The following is a 13235-nucleotide window of genomic DNA, read 5'->3' on the forward strand; positions in this document are numbered from 1 at the left end:
ACTTGTTAATGTATAGCACTTTTATGTGTATTTTTTTGTTGTTGTTTGGTATTATGACAAAAACTGTTAGAACATAAACCATTAATGATTACATATATATTACATGCTCATGATTTCCAAATCCATTAATGATTATATATATATTACATAAACCACTATTACACTAATAAGCGTTTAATACAACTAGAATAACCCAAAACAACTAGGTAACAACGAAACCAGTAAATAACTATCGCCACTAAGCGTTGTCCATGGGTTGGTTGGGACAACCCTTCCTAGTATGACCGACTTGCCTACATAGACCACACATCTTCTCCTGTCGCTCGACTTCATCCATGTCATTCCGGAACTTGGTAGAGACAGGTCTCCCAATAGCCTTCCTACGCATGAGTGGGTTAGGACAAAGCAGAGTCCCATACCACTCAAGCCATAGTGACTCGTCCGATATTGGTAGAAACTCCATCTCGTACACCTTGAACAAGCCTCCTGCTTGAAAACCGGATGAAAATACGAAGCCCACTCAATGCTTGCGGTGGCACACCCGGCAAGCGCATGTCGGCATGGGTAGTGGAGAGACTGAAAGAGTCCACAGTCACACGTACCCGCTGCTAGCCAAACTCGGAAGGAACCTTGCGACCAACCCTCAAACGGCTCTAACTCCTCAACAAGAAACACGGAAGCCCGTCGATCACAATGAGTAACACGCATCTTCGGGATACCTTCTCAATGGCTACCATCAGCCTCTGGGAGAAGCAGTTTCCAGCCGCCAGTTGTGATTGCACCTCCCTGACCTTCATCACGAACAACTTTTCTAACCTCTCATACGTGATGCGCACGATGGCAGAAATTGGCAAGTACTGTGTACCCTTGAGAGCTGTATTGATGCACTCTGACAAATTTGTTATCATATGTCCAAACCGCCGACTGTTGCCGCAAGTGTTGTAGCCATTTCTCCTTATTGAAACGACCGGCCCAGTCTGCCATCTCTCGCGACAAACCTCTCAAGGCATCCATGTACCACTCGTACCCATTCTTGCTTGGACTATAAGCGGCGTTTATAAGGTATCGCTTGCCCTCGACTGACTTGAAACGAGGCATGAAGTTTGCGGCCATGTGTCTAATACAATAAGTGTGGAATGCCCTTGGAGGTTGCCAACCACTATCATCGACCTTGAGTGCAGCCTTGATCACCTGTGATCTATCAAAGATAATCAACAGGCCTTCTTGTGGGATAACATGTCGTCTCAGATTAGTAAGGAAGAACGACCATGACTCCGTACTCTCGGACTCCATAATTGCAAAAGCAATAGGAAGGATATTGTTGTTGCCGTCTTGTGCCACTACAATAAGCAACACCCCACCGTATTTGCCATACAAATACGTGCCATCGACGGAAACAAATGGCTTGCAATGCTTGAAAGCCTCAACACATGATGGGAAAGCCCAAAATACTTTGTCAAACATGCTAAGTCACAGACCAGAAGGTGCCCATCGTAGTAAGGTATGGCCCTGAGCTCACAAATAGTTCTAGGACAACAACTCTGCAGTGCCTGCAGCAGTTTCGTCACCTTGTTGTATAACTCCTCCCAATCCCCATATATCTGCACAATTGCCTTTTTCTTTACCATCCAGTCCTTTCTATAGGAGGGCTTGAAGTGATAGCTCTGCCGGACTGCACCTTATAGGACAAGGATGCTGACGGATGGGTGATGAGCAGATATTTTATACACTTTTTGATGCTATTTTCTTAGTGTTTTTAGTATATTTTGTTAAGTTTTATTATGATTTAGTAGGTTTTAATACAAAATTTACTTTTTGGATACTACTTTGAGCTTTTGTATTTTTCTTATGATTTTAGGTGATTTTTGGGTGAAATTGGCAAGTTTTGGCAAAGTCTGATTCAGAGGCGAAGAAAGGAGTGTAGATGCTGTTAGAACCTGACCTCCATGCATTCAAACGAGCATTTCTGGAGCTATAGAGATCCAATTAATGCGATCTCAATGGAGTTGGAAAGCTAACTTCCAGGGCTTTCCAGAAATATATAATGGTTTATACTTTTCTTTGGATTAAACGGCCCAAAACGGGCATTGAATGTCCAACTTACACCTTTCTGGCATTCAACGCCCATGAGGGACTAAAGCTAGCGTTGAACACCCAAACCCAGTGTTCAACGCCACCAAGGGGGCTCAAGGTAGCACATTTACTCCCTAATGGGCGCTCAACGCCCACTCCTTCAAGTTGAACGCCAAGCTCAACCTAAACACTCACCAAGTGGGCCCAAAAGTGGATTTTTGCACCTTTAGCTTAGTTTATTTCATTTTGTAATTTTTAATTTGTTATTAATATATTTTTAGGTCTAGTTATTAGTATATATAGAACAAGGATCACCCTTGTTAGAGGAATTTTGCACATTTAGACCTTTTCATATTATTCTCTGTAAAGTATGAGCGGCTAAATCTCCTAGGTTAAGGATAAGAGCTCTGCTCATTCCTATGGATTAATATAATTACTTTTCTACTTTAATATATGTTTGATTTCATTCTATGATGCATTTTCGTTCTTCATACTTATGAATCTGGGGTGGAACTAGCATATGACCCCTTATTCTACATGAGTTCTTGCGAGTCCTTAGCGGGATAGTATTGAGCTGCAGCTTGAGAATGCATCATAGATCCCAACAAGTTATCTGGGCTAATTGAGATATGTGACATAAAATCTTGTTAGTCATGGGTAATTGAGGTTTCTGTGGTGCTAAGGCTAGAATCATAGAGCATCATTATCCGATCCAAAAGATTCGACCTTGTCTGTGGCGTTTTGAGTAGGATCCACAGAGATTAAATTGTGTGAGCGTCATCCTCCTCCAAATTGAATGATCAGCATCCTGGTATTTGGTTTGGATAGAGAAGATTAATGACCACTGGCCCTGGCTTAATCACTTACAGCCTTGCCATTGAATGAATTACTCATTGTTAAAGTAGTCAGTAAGAAGTATTAACCTGGAAGAACAAGCATCTCCGCGGCCTTAACTAATTTCCCATCATTGTTACTACGTTTTATTGTTATTGCTTTGTTTTTGCGCCTACAACAAACAACAATCAACTTTCAATTCGCCTGACTAAGATCTGCAGGATAACCACAGATTGCTCAATCCGACAATCCTCGTGGGATCGACCCTCACTCACCTGAGGTATTACTTGGACGATCCGGTGCACTTGCCGGTTCAGTTGTGTGAGTTTTGTTTTCGGGCACCAAGTTTTTGGCGCCGTTGTCGGAGATTGTTCGTGATTGACAAACTACCGGTTGTTTTGCTCCTTAGATTAGGTACTTTTTACTGTTTTTCTTTTGTTTGTGTTTCTTTTCGAAAATCTCTTTTTCAAAAACTTAGCTTGAGTCATCTTTTTCTTTTGTTTGAGTCTTGTGTCACAACTTAAGTTTGGTGTCCTTTTGGTTTTTGTTGATTTTTCTTTTCTTGGATTTTTCAAAATTTGTTCTTGGTTTTCTTTCCTTGTTGTTTGAAATTTTTGTATTATTTTTCTTATTCGATTTTGCAATTTTTAATTTTAGTGTCTTTTGGTGTTTCTGTATCCAATTTTTCAAAAATTAGTGTCTTTGATTTCAAAATTTTTAAGTTTGGTATCTTTTAGTGTTTTTCATTTTAATTTTTCGAAATTATTGTTGTTTAAATTCAAAATTTTTAAGTTTGGTGTCCCATTGGTATCTTTTCATTTAATTTAATTTTCTTGTTTATATTTTTATCTTTAATCTTTATCTTATATTTTTCTTTGATCTTAAAATTTTGTTATCTTATCTTTCTTTTTAAATTCAAATTTTAAAAGTTTAGTATTTGGTTAGTTTTCCTTTCTTTCAAATTTGAATTTCAAAATCTTTCTTTGACTTTCTCCTTTTAATTTCAAAATTTTCCAAAAATCAAATCTTTTGTCTTTAATTTTTAAAATCTTATCTTATCTTGTTTGACTTTTTCTTTCCAAATTTAAATTTTAAAATCTTTGATTGACTTTTTCTTTTTAAATTTCAAAAACTTTCAAAATCAAATCTTTTATTTTATTTTCAAATCTTGTTAGTTAGTTATTGTTTTATCTTATTTTAATTTTAAAAGTTTGGTTTCTTGATTAGTAATCTTGTTTTTCTTGTTTAACTTTTCTATCTTTATATTCTTTATATTATCTTTTTCTTTGATTTTCAAAATTTTGTTATCTTATCTTATTTCAAATTTAAAATTTTAAGTTTTAGTATTTTGTTAGTTTTGCTTTCTTTAATAAATTTTAAATTTTTTTTAAAGCTTATCTTATCTTTAACTTAAATTCAAATTTTAAAAATTTAGTATTTAGTTTGTTTTTCTTTCTTTTAAATTTGAATTTTAAAATCTTTAAATTTTTAAATCTTATTTTATCTTGTTTCTTTCTCTTGAATTTTTCATTCCAATTTTTGAAATTCAAAATCTTTTATTGACTTTTTTTTTATTTTTGAAATTTCTAGTTATTATTTTTCTATTTATTTATTTATTTTTGAATTTAAAAAAAATTCTCTTGGACATCTCACTGGGACCTCTCTTGACTTTAACATAGAGACTCCCACTTTTTCTTGTCTCTTGTTTGCATAGGAACACTAAAATCACTATGGATCAGAATGAGGATGCTCAACCCAGAAGATTCTTGGCGTCTTATATAGCTCCCACTCCTGACTTTTATGGAAGCAGCATTAGTATACCTCCTATTAGGGTAGATCATTTTGTGCTCAACCCAGAGTTGATTTTCCTAGTGTAGCAAAACTGCCAGTTTCATGGACTCCCGCAATAAGAACCCACAGAATTTCTTGCTGAATTCTTGTAGATAGATGACATAATAAGAGCTAGCGGGGTAGACCAGGATGTTTACAGGCTGATACTCTTTTCATTTGTTGTAAAAGACCAAGCAAAGAGATGGTTGGATACTCAGCCCAAATCAAGCTTGAAAACATGGAATAAGCTGGTGGACAAGTTCTTGAACCAATACTTCTCCCTAAAGAAGCTAACCCAGCTAAGACTAGACATTTAAGGCTTCAGACAAGAAGAGAATGAGTCTCTTTATGATGCATGGGGTAGGTACAGAATGATGCTATGGAGATGTCCCATGAAAATATTTTTAGAATGGGTAAAGCTGGACATTTTCTATTACAGACTCACAGACATAGCTAAGATGTCCCTAGATCATTCTGTAGGAGGTTCAATCCACATGAGAAAGACAATCGAAGAAGCTCAAGAACTCATTGAGACAGTCGCCAGCAACCAACATCTATACTCATCTGGTGAGACTGCAATGAACGGAGAGGTCAAGGCAGTGTACATTGAATCAGACCCTCCAAAACATAGTGCATCATTGACTCAGCAGCTACACTCCCTCACACAAGAATTGCTAAGTTTGCAAGACATGTTGCAAGAAACCCGTGCCTCCAACAAGAATATAGAGGCACAGCTGAACCAGGTTGAACAACACTTGTCCGAACGGATAAAATAAGAGTACCAAGCCATCCAATTAAGGAGTGGAAGGACACTAAATACCCAATCTCAGAACAGTAAGAAGCAGGGGAAAGAAGAAATATCAGAAGGTGGCAACACAACCACCCAGTGCACTACAAAGGGTGTTGAACGCCCAGAGGGGGAACCCTAGTGTTCAACTCCCAGCAGGGGTTAACAAGGGCGTCCAACACCAGAAGGGGGCAGTGCTGGCGTTCAACACCAGGAAAGGGCCAGCATGGGCATTGAACGCCCAGATAGGAGAGGGCAAGCAGATGCACGTTCAGGGAACACCTCTCCTAAGTAAGCTGGTAATCCTTCTTCTGGTAACATGGACACTCACCATGCACCACTCAGAACACCTGAGTACATGACCAGGATGTCGTATCTTCAGAAACTCCATCAAGCAGAAAAGGATAAGCAATTTTCTAGGTTTGCAGATTACCTCAAGACACTGGAGATCAAGATCCCATTCGCAAAAGCCCTTGAACAAATACCCTCCTATGCCAAGTTCATGAAGGACATATTAAGCCACAAGAAGGATTGGAGAGAGGTAGAAACAGTCCTCCTCACTGAAGAATGCAGTGCAGTCATCCAGAGGACCCTACCAGAGAAACTTCAAGACCCCAGAAATTTTGTGATACCCTGCACTCTCAGAGACGGTTGCACAAGGAAGACCCTATGTGATCTTGGAACAAGCATTAATCTGATGCCATCATCACTAATAAGGAAACTTGAGATCCAAGTCGTCAAGCCTACTCGCATCTGCCTCCAGCTCGCTGATGGCTCCACCAAGTTATCATCAGGAGTGGTTGAAGACATGATCGTAAGGGTTGGACCCTTTGCGTTTTCCACAAACTTCATGGTGTTGGATAGGGGTGGCAAAGCGGGCTGGCCCGTCCCACTAAAGTCCGCCCTGCCAAACTAATATGGGTTCAACTTGCTACCCCGCCCTGCCAAAGAGTGGACTGCCCGCCTCTTTTTTTAAATATTTTTTAAACAAATTTTTTCTTTTATCATAAAATTCACTTTAACATTTTAACATACTAAGTACTAACAATTATTTTATTTTATAATAAAATTATTTCGTCGAATTAATTTTTTAAGATATAGAGTAATATCTTAAATTAATTATTAAAATATTAATCCATAAAAATTTATAATTAACCATAATAGCTTTTTGATTGAAATTAACAATAATAAAAATAACATAACAAATAATAAGTCTCAAAGTCTCAAACACAAGTGCATAACAAATTAACAATAATAAAACAAACACATAATCCACACATAAATCCATTTCAAATAATCCTACTATAATTAAAACAAAACACACAAAATAATATTCTGCCGTTTCAGATCTTTCCATATTTTTAGGATTTTGTGTTACATTCCCACCATCAACTTCCATAGAGATAGAATTATCCATTGCAGAATCAACATCTCAACCTAAATAATATGAATACATAAAAATATTTAAATCAGTAAAAAATATTCAAACAATAATCAAACATAATCAATAAGTAATTTAAGACTAACTACATCGTCAGTTCATCACTTGTTCACTTACAGCGATGACTATGGACATTAAGACTAATCAAAACAAAGCACGTTGGTGATGTATGAGCAAATTTGTTAGCAAATTTTTGGGACACAATTGTTGGTATGCAATGATAATCAATTAATCATAATATATTATTCATAAAAGCCTATCTTTCTTAATTCCGAGGGCTAACCATCCCTAACTGTCACTTAGAAAATTCATCGAACACATGGAGAGCATAATACCCAGTTGCAGAAAACTCAAATCACGTTGAACAAAAATTGACATGGAAAAAAATAATAACAATAATAACAGTATCTGGTCTTGAGAATGACGATGTGAGGAATCGATGGAAAGTTTTGAAGAGCTCATTTTTGCTAAAATAGTTATGAGAAAAACAAATAACAACATTACAGTAAACATCTTTATCATCAGATTTGTCACATACATATTCATTTATTCAGCAACTATAAATCACTTACTAATAGTAATCACAGAGCCGTCGAGCAGGATGAGAAGGAGAGAGGAGCGACGCCAGGAGTCCGCCAGTCATAGAACCGCCTAGCAGAGGCACCGACGAGACCGAGCTACCGACGACGAGAGGATGAGAGAAAGAAAGGCGAAAGGCAGAGGCGCCGAAGAGGAGATCTTGCACAGATTGAGGAAAGGCCACCGCAGGGAGGAGCGAGTGATGAGGGAGTCGAGCTGCTGAAGCTCAGGGAGTCAGGGTCACTGGGTCAGTGAACGCCGGAAGGGATTAAGGTCGAAGGGTGCTGTGGGCAGTGGGGTCTGGCCGTCTGGGGTGTGGCTGAGCTGAGTGACTGGCTGTGGGCTGTGGCATTACCGGCATTAGGGATTAAGCAGGAGGCAGTAGCAGCATGTGATGTGTGTGTTGAGTAACCCTAATTTTCAATTTATACCTTATGTAAATTTACTGAATTACCCCTTTAAAAAAAGAATGACAGCCCGCCCCGCCCCGCCTTGGCCCGCGATTTTGGCGGGTTCAAAATCTCATCCCGACCCGCCTTTTTTGGCAGTTTTGGCGGTTTTATCTGGCGGGTTCGACCCGTTTTGCCACCCCTAGTGTTGAATATGGAAGAACACAAGAATGTATCCATTATTCTAGGGAGACCCTTCCTGACTACAGGAAGGACCCTCATTGATGTGCAAAAAGGGAAAGTGACACTAAGAATCAATGAGGACGAATTTGTACTGAATGCCATCAAGGCCATGCAGTACCCTGACACCCCAGAGGAGTGTATGAGGATTGATATCATCGACTCCCTGGTAGAAGAGGTACATGCAGTTGAGAGACTTGAGGAGGAGCTGGATGATATCTATGGGGATGACAAGCCTGACATAAAGGCACCAAAAAAACAAGAGGAGGCATTAAAATCCCCCTAAAGTGGAAGATGAACCTCCCAAACTCGAGCTCAAGCCATTACCATCATCTTCGAAATACGTGTTTCTAAGAGATAGTGACACTTACCCAGTGATCATAAGTTCGGCTCTAAAGCCGCAAGAAGAACAAGCACTGATTCAAGTGCTAAAGACCCATAGAACAACTATTGGGTGGACCTTAAGTAACTTAAAGGGAATTAGTCCAACTCGGTGCATGCACAAGATTAGGCTTGAAAAAGATGCTAAACCAGTGGTGCAACCACAAAGACGACTGAATCCAGCTATGAAGGAAGTAGTCCAAAAAAAGAAGTCATAAAATAGTGGGAGGCTGGGATTATCTATCTCATTACAGATAGACCCTAGGTAAGCCCTGTCCAAGTTGTACCCAAGAAAGAAGGGATGATGGTGGTCCACAATAAAAGGAATGAGCTGATCCCTACAAGGACAATGACAGGTTGGCGTATGTGCATTGATTATAGAAGACTCAATAACGCCACAAGAAATGATCATTTTCTTTTACCATTCATAGACCAGATGCTGGAAAGACTGGCTGGACATGCATTCTACTGCTTTTTGGATGGGTATTCAGGCTACAATCAAATTGCAGTAGATCCTCAAGATAAAAAAAAGACAGTATTCACATGCCTATTTGGAGTGTTCGCTTACAGAAGAATGTCATTCGACCTCTGTAATGCACCTGTAACCTTTCAGCGGTGTATGCTCTCCATTTTCTCCGACATGGTTGAGAAATTCCTTGAAGCATTCATGGATAATTTCTCTGTTTTTGGGGATTCCTTTGATTCCTGCCTTAACCATCTAGCCCGAGTTCTGAAACGATGCCAAGAAACTAATCTTGTTTTAAACTATGAAAAATGTCACTTCATGGTGACTGAAGGCATTATTCTTGGACACCGGATTTCAAACAAGAAAATAGAGGTCGATCAAGCCAAGGTGAAAGTAATTGAATGATTACCACCACATACTAATGTCAAAGCAATCAGAAGCTTTTTAGGACATGCAGGGTTCTACATGAGGTTTATAAAAGACTTCTCCAAAATTGCAAAATCCTTGTGCAATCTCTTAGCCACTGACACTCCTTTTGTTTTTAGCAAGGATTGCCTGCATGCCTTCAAAACCCTGAAAGTAAAGCTTATTTCTGCACCCGTCATTTCTGCACCCAACTGGGACCTACCATTCGAACTGATGTGTGATGTCAGTGATCATGCAATTGGTGCAATCCTCAGACAAAGATATGATAAGCTCTTGCATGTCATTTATTATACCAGTCATGTTTTAAATGATGCACAAGAACTACACCACCACAGAGAATGAGTTACTTGCAGTGGTCTATGCCATTAACAAGTTCAGATCCTATTTAATAGGCTCTAAGGTCATTATCTATACTGACCATGCTGCTCTCAAGCACCTTCTTTCCAAGCAAGACTCTAAACCAAGATTGATAAGTTGGGTATTGCTCCTGCAAGAATTTGACATAGAGATAAGGGACAGGAAAAGGGTCAAAAAACCAGGTGGCTGACCACTTGTCCTGGATTGAACCTGCAGCAGGGACATCCCCTCTCACTACTGAGATATCCGAGACCTTCCCTGATGAACAACTCTTTGCAGTACGCAAAACACCTTGGTTTGCCAACATTGCAAATTACAAGGCAATAAGGTTCATCCCCAAGGAATACAGTAGACACCAAGTTCGAAAACTCATCCATGATGCTAAGTACTACTTGTGGGATAAACCATACCTTTTCAAAAGGTGCTCGGATGGTATAATCTGCCGTTGCGTATCTGAGGACGAAACACAGCAAATCCTATGGCATTGCCATGGCTCAGATTATGGAGGTCATTTTGGAGGTGAGCGAACAGCCACCAAGGTCCTTCAGAGCGGTTTCTACTGGCCAACGCTCTTCAAGGACTCCCGGGAGTTTGTCCGCAACTGTGACGGTTGTCAATGGGCTAGAAATATCCCCCATAATCGCGAGATGCCTCAATAGGAAATCTTGGAAATTGAGGTGTTTGATGTATGGGGCATAGACTTCATGGGCCCTTTTCCACCCTCATACTCGAGCACATACATCTTTATGGTAGTAGATTATGCGTCTAAATAGGTGGAGGCAATCGCATCACCCACTAATGACACTCGAGTGGTGATGAAATTCCTCCAGAAATACATTTTCAGCAGATTCGGCGTCCTTAGGACACTGATTAGTGACGGAGGCAGTCACTTCTGTAATAGACAACTCAACTCCATCCTGCACCGTTATGGCGTTCGCCATAGAGTGGCTACTCCCTACTATCCGCAGACCAATGGGCAGGCTGAAGTCTCCAACAGGGAATTCAAAAGAATCCTGGAAAGAACAGTGGGTGCCTCGAGGAAAGACTAGGCAAGAAAGCTTGACGATGCCCTTTGGGCGTATAGAACAGCTTTCAAGACTCCTATTGGAATGTCGCCCTACCAGTTGGTCTATGAAAAAGCATGTCATTTACCAGTGGAACTAGAACACAGAGCCTACTGGACAACCGAATTCCTCAACTTTGATGCCAAGGTTGCAGGAAAAAAGAGGTTACTTCAGCTAAATGAGTTGGAAGAATTCAGACAAGCTGCATATGACAATGCTAAAATTTACAAGGAAAGGACCAAGAAATGGCATGATAAAAAGATCTCGTCCAGAGTCTTCGAGCCTGGCCAGAAGGTTTTACTCTTCAATTCCAAACTTAAGCTCTTCCCTGGAAAGCTAAAATCACGATGGACAGGACCTTTTGTGGTCACTAATATATCACCTTATGGTCGTATAGAGCTCCAAAACAAACATTTTGATAAAAGATTTACAATGAATGGATAGAGAGTCAAGCATTACCTAGGGGATAATCTTGAGCAGGAAAGCTCTAAACTACTGCTAACATGACAGCAGTGAGGTTAAGCTAATGACAGTAAAGAAGCGCTTATTGGGAGGCAACCTAACCATGATTAGAGTACTATTATTTTTATTTCTTTTGTTTATCTCCATTTGCTTTCATTTTAGTTGATTTCCATAGTTTCCCTTGATTTTTGACATTTGTAATCATGTGCAGCATTTAGAACAGAGATAGAGACACTCGAGATGGAAAACAAAACACCTTGGGGAGAGCCCTTTGCTGGCGTTGAACGTCAGACAAGGAGAAAGATGGGAGGAGCATTCCTAGCATTGAACTCCAGAATAGGAGCATTCTGGGCGTTCAACGCCCCCTATGGAGTGGCCAAGGCACACTCAAGTTTTGAAGCTTTCTCAGCTAGTGGGCCTCACACAAACTCCACCTATCCCACCTACCCCATAAGGGAACAGCAAGGACTACTGACAAACGCCCAAAAGAATGGGTTTAGATTTTTGCACTAAAAATAGGATTGACGTTGCAAGTATAGTCCAAACTCAACCATTGAGCATCAATCAAATTATAATCCTAAAGATGTCACAATCAACACAAAATAATCGGGAGTTTTAAATTCCCGAGTCGTCTTCCCTAGGAACTAATGCCAATAAGTGCACAATTTTAGTTGTGAAGATCAAAGGAGTTTTCAATGGTTGAGAGCAAACAAAATAAAAGAATTAAAGAACAATCCAAAATTGCAATTAACAAAGTAATAAAAGAACAAAAGAACTATGTATGTAATATGGACAAGTAAAACTATAAAGTGATGGAAAAGTGGTTTAAAACATAAATGAAACCTTGACTTGGGATGAGTAATGGAATCCCTTCCTTGCCATAACCACAACTATGATAATTGTGATGGATTAATCTCACTAAGTCAACCCTCACATCGGAGAGTAAGTTAAATGAGCATAAGTATTCCTAACCCACAAATCCTAGCTTGCTTGCTAATTACCTTAGCAACAAATTAGCGTTAGTGGGAACAAGAACAATTAACAACCCAAGAATTATTACTAAATGTTGGACATTATGGCTCTAGTAATCCATAAACTCATTTCCCCCAAGCCCAGGGGTGGAAATTACCCCATAATCAAAATTGGCATTTCATCAAACACATAGAGGGCATAAACATAAAACATGGCAAAATTGGTAAATTAAGGAAAGCTATGAACCACAAATGCTCAAAATCAATGAAGGCAACTCAAACAAACATATAAAAGCCATCAAACATCAAATTAAATAACTAGGAATCCAAAATTGCAAGACTATGTAAATATGGAGAAAGAAGATGAAAATAAAAGCAAGTGTAGAACAAGTGGTATAATAAAAGAGAGAATTAAAGAAATACTTACAATAAAATTGCTATAATCCCAAATCAAAACTTGAAGTATAAAATTCTACAAACCCTAATTAAACCTTAAGAGAGAATTTCCTAATCTACACTACTCCTACTCCTACTATGTGTTTTTCCTATTCTAAGATGGCTCTCTTGTTATGTGTTGATATGCCCTTAATATAGCCTCTCAAACCAGCCTTCAGCACTTCAGAAATGGGCCTAGAGACCCCCAAAACCGTGCAGCACGTGACTTTTTAATGGATGCATGCGCTGGTACCTGTGCGGACGCACAGATATGTGCATCCGCACACTTCACCGGATTTCCACTTGTGCGTACGCACATATGGTTGTGCGCACATATGGTTTTACGTACGCACGCATGCTGATTTCCTTTTCGTGCGTACGCACGCATCCTTGTGCGCACGCACGCTTGGCTGCGTGCTTCCTCCTTGTTTTCTTCATATTTTCTCCCTTTATACATGCTTCCTTCCACTTTTGCACATCCATTCTTGCCTCTAGGAACT

General features: G+C 39.5%; 1 protein-coding gene across 1 annotated transcript; it reads left to right on the forward strand.

The window, feature by feature from the left end:
• Positions 1-10912: 10912 nt before the first annotated feature.
• LOC112785522 (uncharacterized) lies at positions 10913-11311 on the forward strand. The gene has a single exon (XM_025828984.1). The coding sequence runs from the start codon at positions 10913-10915 to the stop codon at positions 11309-11311; it is 399 nt and encodes a 132-aa protein (XP_025684769.1).
• The last annotated feature ends 1924 nt before the right edge of the window (positions 11312-13235 follow it).

The sequence above is a fragment of the Arachis hypogaea genome, chromosome 20 (assembly GCF_003086295.3).
Source record: "Arachis hypogaea cultivar Tifrunner chromosome 20, arahy.Tifrunner.gnm2.J5K5, whole genome shotgun sequence".
NCBI classification, from domain to species: Eukaryota; Viridiplantae; Streptophyta; class Magnoliopsida; order Fabales; family Fabaceae; genus Arachis; species Arachis hypogaea.